Raw genomic sequence first — 16,675 nt, forward strand, 5'->3', positions numbered from 1 at the left:
AGGTGACTTACAAAGATGAAGACCAAGAGCAATGGAGGGAGTTCAGTGATGTAGTGTCCACAACTAAATAATGATTGAAATCAATCTGAAAAGACACATCCCGAAAGCATGATGACGTTTTTACTACATGCACATGCTAACAGAAAGGAACGAGGTGGGTAACTAAGTGTGTAACTATAGCAAAGTATTTATAAACAAAAAATCTGGTCTCAAGTTTTTTGTTCTATTATCTATACAATAGGCCATAACTGATTTAGGCCCAATAGGCCTGGCATATTCACACTTTCAAGGAGCTTTCCGTTTTTGATAGGTAGGCCTAAAGGTTTAGGCAAAATAACCCTATCGACTTAAAAAAAAATATTTAAACCAATTTTGTGAGGCGTTGGAAAACCTTACTGCTCTTTGCGGTTCAATCTGTTTGAAATTCACTGCTCGACTGAGGGACCTTACAATTATCTGTATGTGTGGGGTACAGAGATGAGGTAGTCATTCAAACATCATGTTAAACACTATTGCAGACCGAATGAGTCCATGCAACTTATGTGACTTCTTAAGAAAATGTTTACCCCTGAACTTATTTAGGCTTGTTATAAAAAAGGGCTTGAATACCCATTGACCCAAGATATTTCAGCTTTTAATTGTATTCATTTGTAAAAACATAATTATACAGTATTGTGTCTAGGCCAGTGGAAAATGTTTCTACATTTCTGGAGTTTATTAGGTACACCCATCCAGTACAGGGTCGGACCCCCTTTCCTCCAGAACAGCCTGAATTCTTTGGGGTGTGGATTCTACAAGGTGTCGGCAAGGTTCCACAGGGATGTTGGTCCATGCTGACACGATGGCATCGTGCAGTTGCTGTAGATTGGACAGCGGTACATTCATACTGCGATCAGCCCATTCCAACTCCTCCTAAAGATGATCTATAGGGTTTGGTCAGCAACAATGATCAGATGCGCTGTGGCGTTCAATTGGTATCAAGGGAACTAACGTGTCCCAGGAAAACATTCCCCCACACCAGTACACCACCACCATTTTAGCTTTTACCGTTGACACCAGGCAGGATAGGTCCATGGACTCATGCTGCTTACGCCAAATCCTGACAATGCCATCAGCATGATGCAACAGGAACTTGGATTCTTCAGACCAGGTGACAATTTTCCACTCCTTAATTGTCCAGTTTTGGTGATCGCGTGCCCACTGGAGCCACTTCTTGTTTTTAGCTGATAGCAGTAGAACCTAGTGTGGTTGTCTGCTGCAATTAACCCGTATGTGACAAGGATCACCAATTTGCGCGTTCCGAGATGCCGTTCTGCACACCACTGTTGTACTGCGCCATTATTTGTCTGTTTGTGGCCTGCCTGTTTGCACGATTCTTGCCATTCTACTTCGACCTCTCTCAACGAGCTGACAGGACTGCTGCTGACTGGATGTTTTTTGTTTGTCGCACCATTCTCGGGAAACCCTAGACACTATCGTGCGTAGAAAAAGCTCAGGAGGGTGGATGTTTGATGTACTGGATCCGGCGCGCATGGCACCGATCACTCGTTTTGCCCATTCTTCTAACATTATTAAAGTGACGGTCTTGAAAGGTACCGGGTGGTAGCCGGCTAGTAACAGTGACTAAGTTCAGGGAATGGTACTGTGTGGAGGCCGGTTAGTGTTGACTATTTAACAGCAATTGCCATACCAGGGAGTGATACAGCCCAACAGGATGCTCTCAATGGTGCATCTTTAGAAGTTTGTGGGTCTTAGGGGCTAGGCGCTTTTTCAGCCTCCTGAGGTTGAGGCACTGTTGCGCCACTTTCACCACAGTCTGTGTGAATGGACCATTTCAGGTTGTCTGTGACGTGCACGCAGATGAACTTGAAGTTTTTCACCCTCTGCGTCCCTGTGGATGGGGGCGTGCTCTCTCTGCTATCTCCTGAAGTCCACGATCAGCTCCTTGGTTTTGTTGACGTTGAGGGACAGGTTAGCGCCCTATGGGCCCTAGTCATAAGTAGTGCATTAAATTGGGAATAGGATGCCATTATTTTGGAATGCAAAGCTAGTTGTCATTAGCCTGGGCTGCATTAGTATGGACATTGCGTAGGCTTCAGTGCTGGGTAATCCCTCTGGGTTGGATGTGTTTTGAATTCCATGATTTCATGTCCTGAATATGGTAATCACTCTGGGGTAAGGTTGTATGTGTTCGCAGAGTCTGAGGCTACATTACAAACAGCTGTGTACACTGGTGGGGTACTCAACCCTGTGAACTGACAACGGTGTGGATGCTGAACGCTAGCACTGCATTATATCTTACTACTACACCTGATGAATGTAACTAAGTGTTGTTGTTGCGCCATATAAGACCTGGGTTTAATTACTTTGAGCATTTAATTGAGCCTGTCTTGTTATTTTGGACTGCCAGATGGGTGGGGTTTGCACTTTTGGGACTATTCTATCGGTCCCATTGTCGCAGACGTTCAATAAAGTGCAGCTAAAGTAGTTAAAAGACAACAAATACTGTTTGACTCCAGGGACTACTGGTAGGCTGAGTTGGTTTTGAGCTAAACGGCAGTCAGTGTTTGGTGTGCAACGGGTATTCTCAAGTCATTCACAACAGTACCACTGATATTTCATGTATGAATGTTCTTCATGTATAGTAAAACTTGTTTCTCTTTGTTTCTCTTCCCAGCTGTTTCCTTCATGAGACACAGTGCCTCGGCTTTCGGATTCGCTGTAGGTACTTTTTAAAATGCATTTTAATTTCTACTGAGTGCTATAGGGCAGATGTCATTACTAACATTACAATCAGTGTGTTTTGAGGTCAGTTTGAGCAAGGTGAGGCACAGGATCACTGATTTTGATCACATAAAGAGTAGTAGCTGCCCATCGACATGAGCCTGGTACACCAGACAAGTTAAATTACTTCTGTTCGCTTCGAGGCGCATAACACTGGAACATGCATGAGAGCATCAGCTGTTCCGGACGACTGTGATCAAGCTCTCCATAGCCGATGTGAGTAAGACCTTTAAACAGGTCAACATTCACAAGGCCAGATGGATTACCAGGACGTGTACTCTGAGCATGCACTGACCAACTGGCAAGTGTCTTACCTGACATTTTCAACCTCTCCCTGGGCGAGTCTTTAATACCAACATGTTTCAAGCAGACCACTATAGTCCCTGTGCCCAAGAACACCAAGGTAACCTGCCTAAAAGTCTACCGACCCGTAGCACTCATGTCGGTAGCCATGAAGTGCTTTGAAAGGCTGGTCATGGCTCACATCAACATCATTATCCCAGAAACCCTAGACCTACTCCAATTTGCATACCGCCCCAACAATTTGCATACCGATCCACAGATGCAATCTCTATTGCGCTCCACTCTGCCCTTTCACACTTGGACGAATGGAACACCTATATGAGAATGTTTTTCATTGACTACAGCTCAGCGTTCAACAACATAAAGTGCCCTCAAAGCTCATCGCTAAGCTCAGGACCCTAGCACTAAACACCTCCCTCTGCAACTAGATCCTGGACTTCCTGACGGGCCTCCCCCAGGTGGTAAGGGTTGGTAACAAATCCAACACGGGGGGCCCCTCAGGGGTACATGCTCAGTCCTCTCCTGTATTCTCTGTTCACTCATGACTGCACGACTCCAACACCATCATTAAGTTTGCCGATGACACAACAATGGTAGGCCTGATTAACGACGAGATGGCCTATACGGAGGTCAGAGACCTGGCCGTGCGCTGCCAGGACAACCTCTCCCTCAACGTGATCAAGACGAGATTGTGGAATACAGGAAAGGAGGACCAAGCATGCCCACATTCTCATTGATGGGGCTATAGTGGAGCAGGTTGAGAGCGTCAAGGTCCTTGGTGGCCACGTCACCAACAAACTAACATGGTTCAAGACAGTCGTGAAGAGGGCACGACAAAACCGACAAAAGTGCCAATTCTAGGTCCAAGAGGCTTCTAAACAGCTTCTATCCCCAAGCCATAAGACTCCTGAACAGCTAATCAAATGGCTACCCAGACTACTTGCATTGCCATCTATGCATAGTCACTTTAATAACTCTACATGTACATATTACCTCGACTAACCTGTGCTCACGCACGTTGAATCTGTACCGGTACCCCCTGTATATAGCCTCGCAATTATTTTACTGCTGCTCTTTTAATTCTTTGTTACTTTTTAAAAATGTTTACATAAATACCTGCTATGTCATTTTTTCTTTTCTTAACTGCATTGTTGGTTAAGGGCTTGTAAGTAAGGTTTACATCTGTTGTATTCGGCACATTTGAGCTCAAGCTAGTTACAGTGCCTTGCAAAGTATTCATCCCCTTGGCTTTTTTCCAATTTTTTTGGTGTTTACAACCTGTAATTTTAAATTAGTTTTTTATTTGGAATTCATGTAATGAACATGCACAAAATAGTCCAAATTGACATTTGTTTCAATAAATAAATGGAAAAGTGGTCCATGCATATGTATTCACCCCCTTTGCTATGAAGCCCCTAAATAAGATCTGGTGCAACCAATTACCTTCAGAAGTCACATAATTAGTTAGATTGCACACAGGTGGACTTTATTTAAGTGTCATGTATGGCATGTATGCATGCAATCTATTCCTACCTGTTCTGAAAGGCCCCAGAGTCTGCAACACCACCAAGCAAGCGACACCATGAAGACCAAGGAGCTCTCCAAACAGGTCAGGGACAAAGTTGTGGAGAAGTACAGATCAGGGTTGGGCTATAAATACATTTCCGAAACTTGGAACATCCCACGGAGTACCATTAAATCTCTTAAAAAAATTGAAAGAATATGGCACCACAACAAACCAGCCAAGAGGGCCGCCCACAAACTCATGGACCAGGCAAAGAGGGCATTAGTAAGAGGCAACAAACAACCCTGAAGGTGCTGCAAAGCTCCACAGCAGAGATTGGAGTATCTGCCCATAGGACCACTTTAAGCCGTGCACTCCGCAGAGCTCGGCTTTAGGGAAGAGTGGCCAGAAAAAAAGCTGTTGCTTAAAGAAAAAAATAAGCAAACACGTTTGGTGTTTGCCAAAAGGCATGTGGGAGACTCCCCAAACATATGGACGAAGGTACTCTGGTCAGATGAGACTAAAATGTAGCTTTTTGGCCATGAAGGAACAAAATAGGAAAAATGCAGAGAGGGTGAATACTTTCGCAAGCCACTGTATTTGGAATGCAAGATGATTTGTAGATGAATGATTCTGCGCAGACCAACTGCAATGTAGTCGATCTCAAAAACACACTAGTTCCACAAGGGCCTGGCCATATCTCCTGCTGCCTTAGGAGTCTAAACTTGTAATTTAGGCTAGATTTGGTATGGTCTTGGAGTTATTGGGATGAGGATAACTGAAGGGTACAATTTAAGTGAACCCCCATTTCTCATGGGTTTCTGCTGAAAAGCTGGTGAGTGTTGATGTTTACCCTCTGCAGTTTGATGCCGCCCTGGACGTGCTGTCCTCCATCATCGTGGTGTGGCGCTATAGTAATGCCTCCGCTGTTCACTCTGCACACAGGGAGTACATGTGAGTAGATATATCACCACCATATTTGTTGTTTTTGATGACCCAGCCTTGAAATTATACTAGCACTGTTCTCCTCAGCACACACTAAGCTCTCTTCAGCATAGGTGCTGCAGTTATTATTAGTTACAATGCATTTAATTCTTTGTGCGGGGATTGGGACTGTAGTATACAGTATTAGAACCCCAGCATTGTCTCTCCTCCACCTTACTCAAGGCACTGTAAATGGCTGTGCGCCCAAACAAAAAAAGACATGTCAAATGTGCAGTTTCACATGTGAGTTAGCTGTTTTCACATGTTGAGCTTAAATTTGACATGTGAAACTAAAACAACTCCACATTTAAAAATGTCACTTTCATATGAGGAATTGCAAGTTCAATCATGTGAAAAAGTCAAATTTTCAGGTTCACATGCAGGAAAAGTCCAAGAAAATAGTGCTATTCATGATTTTGTATACAGTGCATTTCAATCACAGATAAAGACAGTAGGTAACTTAAGATAGAAACGATAGGATGGAGGTTGGTTGGGGAGGATTGGTGAATATACTGTATAACGCGAATGTCGAGCAACCCAAAGGTTGCGTTCAAATCTCATCACGGATAACTTTAGCATTTTTGCTAATTAGCTACTTTGCAACTACTTAGCATGTTAGCTAACCCTAACATTAACCCTTTATCCTAACCCTTTAACCACTTAGCTAGCGTGTTAACTAACCGTAATCTTAATCCCTAACCTTAAAGCTAACGTTAGCTGCCTAGCTAATGTTAGCTACAACAAATTGGAATTTGTTTAATGTACACATACGTTACGAAGAAAGGCGCGCACACACAGTACATTTTGATTAGTAATTTGTCTATTTCACAATAAGCTGTGATCGTGTGTTGCATGGATTCTGTGCAAAATAATAGTGGTCCCTCAGTTTAGCAGTGAATTTCAACCACAAGACCAAGGAGGTTTTCTAATGCCTCGCAAAGGGCGGCTATTGGTAGATGAGAATTTTTTGAACATCCCTTTAAGCATGGTGAAGTTATTCATTACACTTTGAATGGTGAATCAATTCATCCAGTCACTACAAAGATACAGCCGTCCTTCCTAAACCGCTCAGATTTAACCATGAGGCCAATGGTGACTTTAAAACGGTTACAAATCCTCTTTGCCAAGGCTCCTGGCACTGCCAAGGCTGCCAACATTGTGGTTACTCCACAATCCTAACCAGAGTGAAAAGATGGAAGCTTGTACCGAAATATTGCAAAAACATGCATCCTTTTTGCAACGTCACTAAAGTAATTCTGAAAAATGTACCAAAGCAATTACATTTGTCTTCAATACAAAATGTTATGTTTGGGGCAAATCCTATACAACACATTACTGAGTACCACGCTCCATATTTTCAATCATAGTGGTGACTGCATCATGTTATGGGTATGCTTGTAATCGGTATGGACTGGAGTTTTTCAGGATACAATAGAAACGGAATGGAGCTAAGCACAAGCAATCTGAGGAAAACCTGGTTGTCTGATACTGGGAGATATTCACCTTTCAGCAGGACAATAACCTGAAACACAAGGCCAAATCTACACGAGTTTCTTACCAAGAAGACAGTGAATGTTGCGGAGTGGCCTAGTTACAGTTTTGACTTAAATCTATGGCAAGTCCTGAAAATGGTTGTCCAGCAATGATCAACCAATTTCAGAGCTTGAAGAATGGGGAAAATGTCCCACAATCCATGTTGTGGGAAGCTCTTAGACTCACAGCTGTAATCGCTGCCAAAGGTGCTTCTACAAAGTATTGACTCAGGGTTGTGAATACTTATGTAAATGAGGTATTTCATTTTCAATAAATTAGCGAAAATAAATAACATGTTTTCACTAAGCGTTGTATGTAGATGGGTGAGAAATCAATTGAATACACTTTGAATCCAGGCTTTAACACAACAAAATGTAGAATGAGTCATTGGGTATGAATATTTTCTTAAGGCACTGTAGCTGGAAGTGGTGAAAAATAAACATTTGAGAAAAATGAAATGTGGGGATTAAATAAAAAAATACCGTGAAACTTCACACGTGAATGTTTCCCCTGTATTTATTTAGCAGCGGTCGCCCACCACTGCTAAATTGTTGCCGCCGCTGCAGAAAATATATTTTTCTCCTGAGACATACTTTAAATGGATAGTCGTTGGCTCAACGACGAAGTCTATTGGAACAGCTAGCATGTCATTGCGCTAAAGCTTGTAGCAATGCACCCCCCCAATTCTGCCACCGCTGCAGAAAAATCCTACGTGAAATGCTGCATGTTTCCAAAAACCATGTCTGTTTTTGGGTTTTTTTAATCCCGTGATTTGACATTGTGGTTTCCTCCAGCGTCCAACTCCACCCCATGTAGACAGGTCAGGTGGCAGGTCCTTCGAGACCCAGGCAGAACTGTCTCACCTGGGGCCTTTGTCCCAGACAGAGCTCTTTATTATAATAATAAATTGATATAGCGATTCTCATTACAAATAGAATCTCTCGCTTAAATAAAATACCGATCTGGATGTTCTTATGACGTGTTGGTCTTCCGCAACTTCATGTGATAGGCAGTTCGGAAAAGTAGTATCTTGAGTGGAGGGTGCAATGATGGTGCAGGGAGGTAGAAAAACATCTGACAGCCCCCGGTGCTCTTCATCAGGCACGCCGTCTTCGATGTTCACAGCTCTTCTTTCGTAGGTAGGCGGGCTTGTCCACTATCAGAAGTATAACACCCACCTGGGTGATGCTTCGGCGACTCTAAAAGTAGCAGTACGACCTCCATCCTTTGGCAGTAGTCCAGAAAAGCCCCCTACGAGGCGAGCATCTGTGTCCCCTCACACCTCAGTCCACTTCCCTCTAGGAACCGGGGCAGGCCAAAAGCGGATGCGGCATCATTCAAATCATATTAGCCACAGTATCTAGCCAAGCCAAATATAAACTGACTTGCCATAATCAGTCCTGCAAGTACATAGGTCACCACCATATAGTTCAGTTAATCTCTCAAAAGGTTTATTTAAAAATGCAGTAAAAAAAACACTTAAATACATTTAAAATATGTACAATATTTACAGAGCTCTCTGCCCAGGCAGATTATGGTGTGTGAATGAATGACCAGGGTATCGGCGGCAAGAAGCAGGAGAGAGGGGAAACAAAAAGGAGGTGAAGACCTGGCAAGCCGCCCCCCTCCCTCTTCCTCCGTCCTGATAGACACCATCCGCCGCAGTCTCAGATGTTTTGGTGAATGCAGATCGCCATGGAGCCTCTGATGTATAAGCCTATAGCCTGGTTAAACGAGCTTGAATGCTGACTTCACCATTTTGAGGGCAGCATTCAATCTGGTTTAACCAGGCTAATTATGAGCCTTCCGTTGTACCAGTGAACATCGCTTTGATTCAGAATCCTAATGGAAAGGTTTGTTACCCAGCAGCTAGTGATTGGCCTCTCCTAGGTGTGTGTTGTGGGGGGTGAATGTGTGTATGTGTGATCCCTCAGGGGAGAGGCCAGGCAGGAGTAAGGCACTAGGCCACTGGACAATTAAATGACCAGGTCTGGAGACGAATGAGCGAGCAGCATGAATTTGCGGCACATTTTCTTTCTTCCACTGTAATTGGAAGAATATTGTTGTATTCGCCTGCTGACATGACACACGGAGCAGGAGAGAAAGGGTAGACAGACTGGATGACTGCGTGCGTCCTCAGTCTAGTCAACTACAGTTCTGTCAAGTCCTTGCATCTTGCGACATTGATATCAAAACAATCAATCTTGCAATGTGCTTGATGCCAATTGCCTTACGTCGACAAGACCAAAAAAAGGGACTTTTCTAAGCAGCAGGATCATTGAAGATCAAACGGATGTTTCAGTCAGCTGAGCTGTTGGTTGGGCAGGTTTGTTGTGAGGGAGAGTCTGTTATTACACTTTACATAGTTCTAGGAGGTCTCTCTCACACACACACACACACACACACACACACACACACACACACACAGAGCTCTGGGTCTCTGTCTCTCCCGCTGCACCACTGAAGCCATGCCTACATGGCTCCTCTCCTCTCGCTAGTTTGTGTTGCCTAGTTACCTTCCGGTTTGGACCCAGGGGACTGGGTGCTGTTGAGTGCGAGCCAGCTATGACCATAAGCACACGCACGCACACACTGGCATCCATTATTGTCTGAACATCATGTATGTTATATCTATAATACACTATCTACTTACATTTTTCAACAATTTCTCTTGTTTTTGGGCTCTTTTGATGTGTATGGTGGGTATAGTAGATCTGCGCTAGACTACTAGATTAAGTAGGGGAGAGGGCAGACAGTATAAACAGTGGGCTAACCTGACTACCCCCGATGACAGTTTACTTTTTTTTTGGGGGGGGGGGGCTTCTCCCAGCCAGGCTTACCTAATTGGATAAAACTGTTTAAAGAAAATCTCTTCTCAAATTGATCATCTGAGACTGTGTTCGCTCTCTAAATCCGCCATAGAGAAAAGCAAAATGGTTGTTTATTTAATAGATGCCTTTTCTCTTCCACATGCATGGACGTAATGGAGACGATTTGCTATTGTATTACTTACTGTAAGTTGCAATAAACTTGTATGATGGGTAGTTGCAGTAGGTCTACTTTGTCATGGAAAGGTCTTCCTGTGGCCAATGATTTAGAAATGTTTTAAAATACAATATATGATCCCTCACTTGCATCTATATTAATGACCGGTTAATGTAAATGACTGACATATCCTTTCTCTTGTGGAACTGTATATTTTCAAAGCAGAATATTCTTAATCACTGTTCTGACTATTTCCTTCCATTTCCCCTCTGTCTCTTCATCTCTCTTGCTCCCCTCCTAACTCTGTCCCCTCTCTCTACAGAGCCTGTGTGATCCTGGGTGTGGTCTTCATCCTGTCCTCCCTGTGTATCCTGGGAAAGGCAATCCATGACCTGGCTACCAAGCTAATGCCTGAAGTGGTAAGATGCCATCTCCTGATGTTGTACCCATAAGCAAGGCACTTACCCTTAACTGCACTTATAACTCTCAATCCAGGGGTGGCACACTGCATCCTGTCTCTCTATTTTGAAAAAAGCTATATGGGAGCCACATGAAAAGCTATTTTTGTTGAACTTAAATAAAAGGTTATTTTTATTTATTTATATATATATATATATATAGTTATAACCCACTACGAATTTGTTCTTAACTGACTTGCCTAGTTTAAAAATATATATATATATATTTTTTAAACTAGGCAAGTCAGTTAAGAACAAATTCGTATGTACAGTGACAGCCTAGGAACAGTGCCTTGTTCAGGGGCAGAACAACAGATTTTTACCTTGTGAGCTCGGGGATTCGATCTCACAACCTTTCGGTTACTGGCCCAACGCTCTAACCACTAGGCTACGTGCGCCATATGGTCCGGCTCAATGAAAATACTCAAAGGTAGTGCGCTACATAGCCCTATGGGAATAGGGTGCTGTTTGAGAAACACAGCTCTACTCTCCGCTCTGCTCCACATGTCTGGGCATGTGGGCGTTCATTAAGGTCAGATCTGGGTACTGTAATGCCAGTCTTGGCAGTGCCAGCAGCCTTGGCAAAGAGGTTTTACTGCATCGAAGGGATTCCAATGAACATCTGGTTGGTGTGCTGAAATTGCTTGTCAAAAACAGAGTAACTAGGTTTGGTGATTTTAAAAATTATTTATTTATTTGTTTTGCACATCTTTGCTTGTCTTGTTCAGATCATGATACATGTGTTGGGTATCATTTGTCAAGGCAGTGGGGGCACAGACTGTGTACTGTACATTTCACTACTGGGGCAACATGCATACATCTACAAATCTTTACAAAGTCTTATTGTGTGGTTGTTGGATGGACAAAAGATTCACTGGAATGCAACATATAGTAAATCAATGTAAAATACTACACATTTCGATCTTCAAAGTTGTCAACTGGTTGTTCTTGGGTTCTGACGTCTCTTCAACTAGAGCATTGTCATTATGGCGTCCAATGCCAAATGACACCATGTTCCCAACAGTGCACTATAGGCCCGGGGTTAAAAGTAGTGCACTTTGTACGGAATATGGGGCCATTTGGGGCACAACTTACTATAAACTCTGTCATTCTCGCATTGCCAGACTGGTCACATCGGGTGTGAATTCCATTTACAAGACTCAGGTGGGAACGTGTGAAGAGACAGGAGAGTCTGAGGAGCGGGGTGGCAAATGAGAATTCTACTTATCAATTCACATTACTTGCTTTACCTTTTTTGTTGTGGCTGGCAATGCAACGTTCTTGGTCCACACCTCCAAATTGACCATAAATATCACAGTAGCCAGTAAGCACAAACTACTCAACAACAACAGTAACAACAACAACAATCTTCTAAAACATATTACACTAAATTATGCAACCAAACCATATTACTCTTGAATAATGCAACAGTTCACCAGCATGTACGGTGCTGTTAAAGTATTTGCCCCTTTTCTAATTTTCTCTATTTTTGATACTGACTGTTATCAGATCTTCAACCAAAAGCTAATATTGGATAAAGGGAGCCTGAGTGAACAAATAACACAACAATTACATATTTCATTTGTCATAAGCAAAGTTATGCAACACCAATGCCCCTTTACGCTCAATAACTGGTTGTGCCACCTTTAGCTGAAATGACTGCAACCAAATGTAGTTGTTGATCAGTCTCTCACAGCGACGTGGAGCAATTTTTGGCCCACTCTTCCATGCAAAACTGCTTTAACATTTGTGGGCTGTCAAGTATGCTCGTCTGTATGCTACACATATTAGCTTCAAGACAAAAGCACAGTTGCTATAGCAGCATGTCTTCAAGTAACATTAGCCTATCAAAAAATGTATGATTTAACCATCTCATGCGAATCAAAAAGTACAGGTGGCCTACCTTAAAACATTACAACAAACTAGGCAAAAAAAATTGCAATATCATGCAAAGCATTACATGTGGTAATTGCGGCTGAAAACGTTGGCATAAATGTATTCACTGACAAGCTGATATACATACACACACAGAGTTGAATTTGGAAGTTTACGTACACCTTAGCCAAATACATTTAAACTCAGTTTTTCACAATTTCTGACATTTAATCCTAGTAAAAATGCCCTGTCTTAGGTCAGTTAGGATCACCACTTTTCTTTTAAGAATGTGAAATGTCAGCATAATAGAGAATTATTTATTTCAGCTTTTATTTCTTTCATCACATTCCCAGTGGGTCAGAAGTTTACATGCACTCAATAAGTATTTGGCAGCATTTAAATTGTTTCACTTGGGTCAAACATTTCGGGTAGCCTTCCACAAGCTTCACACATTAAGTTGGGTGAATTTTGGCCCATTCCTCTTGACAGAGCTGGTGTAACTGAGTCAGGTTTGTAGGCCTCCTTGCTTGCACATGCTTTTCAGTTCTGTCCACACATTTTCTATAGGGTTGAGGTCAGGGCTTTGATGGCCACTCCAATACCATGACTTTGTTGTCCTTAAGCCATTTTGCCACAACTTTGGAAGTATGCTTGGTCATTGTCCATTTGGAAGACCCATTTGTGACCAAGCTTTAACTTCCTGACTGTCTTGATGTTGCTTCAATATATCCACATAATTTTCCTTCATGATGCCATCTATTTTGTGAAGTGCACCAGCCCCTCCTGCAGCAAAGCACCCCACAACATGATGCTGCCACCCCCGTGCTTCACGGTTGGGATGGTGTTCTTCGGCTTGCAAGCCTCCCCCTTTTACCTCCAAATATAATGATGGTCATTATGGCCAAACAGTGCAATTTAAAAAAAAAATATATATATATATACATATACATACATACATATATATATATTTTTTTCATCAGACCAGAGGATATTTCTCCAAAAAGTACGATCTTTGTCCCCATGTGCAGTTTCAAACCGTAGTCTGGCTTTTTTTATGGCGGTTTTGGAGCACTGGCATCTTCCTTGCTGAGCGGCCTTTCAGGTTGTCGATATAGGACTCGTTTTACTGTGGCTATAGGTACTTTTGTACCTGTTTTCTCCAGCATCTTCACAAGGTCTTTTGCTGTTGTTCTGGGATTGATTTGCACTTTTCGCACAACTACGTTCATCTCTAGGAGACAGAACGCGTCTCCTTCCTGAGCGGTATGACGGCTGCGTGGTCCCATGGCGTTTATACTTGCATACTATTGTTTGTACAGATGAACGTGGTACCTTCAGGCGTTTGGAAAATGGTCCCAAGGATGAACCAGACTTGTGGAGGTTTACAATTTTCTTTCTGAGGTCTTGGCTGATTTCTTTTGATTTTCCCATGATGTCATGCAAAGAGGCACTGAGTTTGAAGGTAGGCCTTGAAATACATCCACAGGTACACCGCCAATTGACTCAAATGATGTCAATTAGCCTATCAGAAGCTTCTAAAACCATGACATAATTTTCTGGAATTTTCCAAGCTGTTTAAAGACATAGTCAACTTAGTGTTGGCTGCCTTTAAACTTCTGACCCACTGGAATTGTGAAATAATCTGTAAACAATTGTTGGAAAAATTACTTGTGTCGTGCACAAAGTAGATGTTCTAACTAACTTGCCAAAACTGTAGTTTGTTAACAAGAAATTTGTGGAGTGGTTGAAAACAAGTTTTAATGACTCCAACCTAAGTGTGTGTGCATACCAACCACCCAAACAATTAAATAAAAATCCTCATGATTTGTCAACATGCACAATTAGTCTATTCTTCACTCTGCTCAACTAGCCTACTGATAACAACCACAGCTGAAACTAGCCTAGAGAAACCTATGCGCTCTGATCCAATCTGTGCCAGGGGAAATGTAATGTCCATGTTTTTATAGTTTAAGCTATGTAGATATGACTGGAATTAATCAACACAATAGGGATGACATACTGTATGAGTATCTTTTTAATTACAAATGCAATGGCCTACACTGTTACCTTGCATATACAGCAAGCTCATTTTGTTTTATTGTCCAATCGCAGCTGTTGTCTCTTTGTCTGTGTAAAGGGTTTTGTTTTCACTCTGCTCAACTACATCAGATGCTGTAGGGCTCGCAAGGGGCGCAAACATGCTTGATAAATAGTGCATAAATTATTGTCCACTATTAATTGCATGAAATATTCATGGAAATATATCCATGTAAAAAAAAAAAAGTTATTTGTTTTATTTTTATAATTCTACAAAGTCCTCGAAAAAATGTAGGCCTACTATATCCTATTTTCGTTTCCCTTACAATTTTATGTCACAATTCCAACCCTCCTTTATCCGGGCTTGGGACCGGCAAAAGTGACCCAAGAGACACTGGCGGAGTTACTTATTTTTTTATTTATAAAAAAACATTTACATCCCACCCTGAATGTAAGCCTGGGTGGGATCAGCCAGCAGCGGCTTCCGCAGCACCCGCTGCTCGTTGAGAAGAGTAATAACGATACGTGCATTCACGTCAGTCTCCAAGTCTCCAATAACACCAGAAAAAGTCGCTAGATTTGTCGCTAGTCGCTTTTTTAAAAATGTGTCGCTAGAGGGGTCTGAGTAGTCGCTAAATATAGCGACAAAGTCGCTAAGTTGGCAACACTGGATGCATGGTGCTGAGGATGCAAACACTTATTTTACATCTGTACATCACTGTGGAGTACTGCTCCGCTGGAAGGTTTTGCGCAGAGAGGGGCAGCTGCCGCCTTGTTTCACTGGCTAGTCTTTGCAATCAACTTGTCTGCCAGGGAAATTGATGCGAAGAAGTTGTCCATGGTCACATTTCTGCCTTTGCCCATGTAAGGCTCTATGACTATGAAAACCACAGTCGCTCACCCGCTGGCCAGTTTCATTTTTCCCCTGATATGGAAAGCCATTGAGCAAGAACTTGTTTTCGACATAGGCAGCTAATCAAAACTTAACTGAAGTCAAATGCACCATTATCAGTTTATCAGGTTTCTTTCATCCATTGATGACATGATAACAGGATAATTTACTGTTTTTGCTTAGTAGCCAGAGCAATGCTGCAGAATATGCTCTTTCAGATACTATATAGTGGGGCGGCAGGTAGCTTAGCGGTTAGAGCGTTGGGCCAGATTCCCAAAAGGTTGCTAGATCGAATCCCCGAGCTGACAAGGTAAAAATTAGTCTTTCTGCCCCTGGACAAGGCAGTTAACCCACTGTTCCTAGGCCGTCATTGTAAATAAGAATTTGTTCTTAACTGACTTGTCTAGTTAAATAAAATAAAAATGATAATATGAGAGATCACTGTTTTACCTGCATGTGACTCTGTCAATTACAAGAGGCCCCCATCTCTTCATGTACAATTTGACAACTGATAGGCCTAATATTGTCACTCATTATTGTCAATGTAATCTTGTCTATAGGCTAACTTATGTGTGAAATTCGATTTGGTGTAGTTTCGATTTGCAGGCTGACAAGCGTCGTTTTTCCCGTTCATCAACTTGGATAGAGTCAAGGATATGTTTTGCAACACACATAGCATATTTTCTTCTCCCTTACAATACATTTGATTAGTAATACAGTTTAAGTAAATAAAACAGTCATGTAACTTATTTTTACAAAGGTAAACGTAAGAGAATGGTATCTAGCTGTAATGTGTGTGGTCGAATTATTAACATGAGCGTCAACGCTGATAAATAGGCATAACTCAAACACGTCATTACTTTTGATTTTCAAATTCAACCCTCTTCACCCTCATCATTCAGTTAACCCTAATTTAAATTACATAGTGAAGTAACTTGCACAATTATTGCTCATTCCCTCCATTTGTCATTAATTCAGTGGGTTAGCTTGTTTGCTTCGCTGGATAGAGTCAAGGATATGATTAGGAATAGTTAAATTATTTGCTGCTGATAAATACGCATAACACAAACTCATTACACTTGTCTTTTTTGTTATTACACTTGTTACCCCTTTTTTCTCCCCAATTTTGTGATATCCAATTGGTGGTTAGTCTTGTCCCATCTCTGCAACTTCCGTACGGACTCGGGTAAGGCGAAGGTCGAGAGCGACGAGTCCTCCGAAACAAGACCCCGCCAAGCCGCACTGCTTCTCGACACTGCTCGCTTAACCCGGAAGCCAGCCGCACCAATGTGTCGGAGGAAACACCTTACACCTGGCGAC

At 42.3% G+C, this 16,675-nt stretch overlaps 1 protein-coding gene across 2 annotated transcripts in view; it reads left to right on the forward strand.

The window, feature by feature from the left end:
• LOC115195942 (transmembrane protein 163-like) overlaps window positions 1–16,675 on the forward strand; it is a 45,591-nt gene that overhangs the window by 8,713 nt on the left and 20,203 nt on the right. For both annotated transcript variants that reach the window (XM_029756297.1, XM_029756298.1), the window contains exons 3-5: window positions 2,678–2,721; window positions 5,454–5,545; window positions 10,416–10,512. In XM_029756297.1, the coding sequence (XP_029612157.1) occupies window positions 2,678–2,721; window positions 5,454–5,545; window positions 10,416–10,512 (233 nt within the window). The remainder of the gene's footprint in view (window positions 1–2,677; window positions 2,722–5,453; window positions 5,546–10,415; window positions 10,513–16,675) is intronic.

Source organism: Salmo trutta, chromosome 6, assembly GCF_901001165.1.
Source record: "Salmo trutta chromosome 6, fSalTru1.1, whole genome shotgun sequence".
Lineage (NCBI taxonomy): Eukaryota > Metazoa > Chordata > Actinopteri > Salmoniformes > Salmonidae > Salmo > Salmo trutta.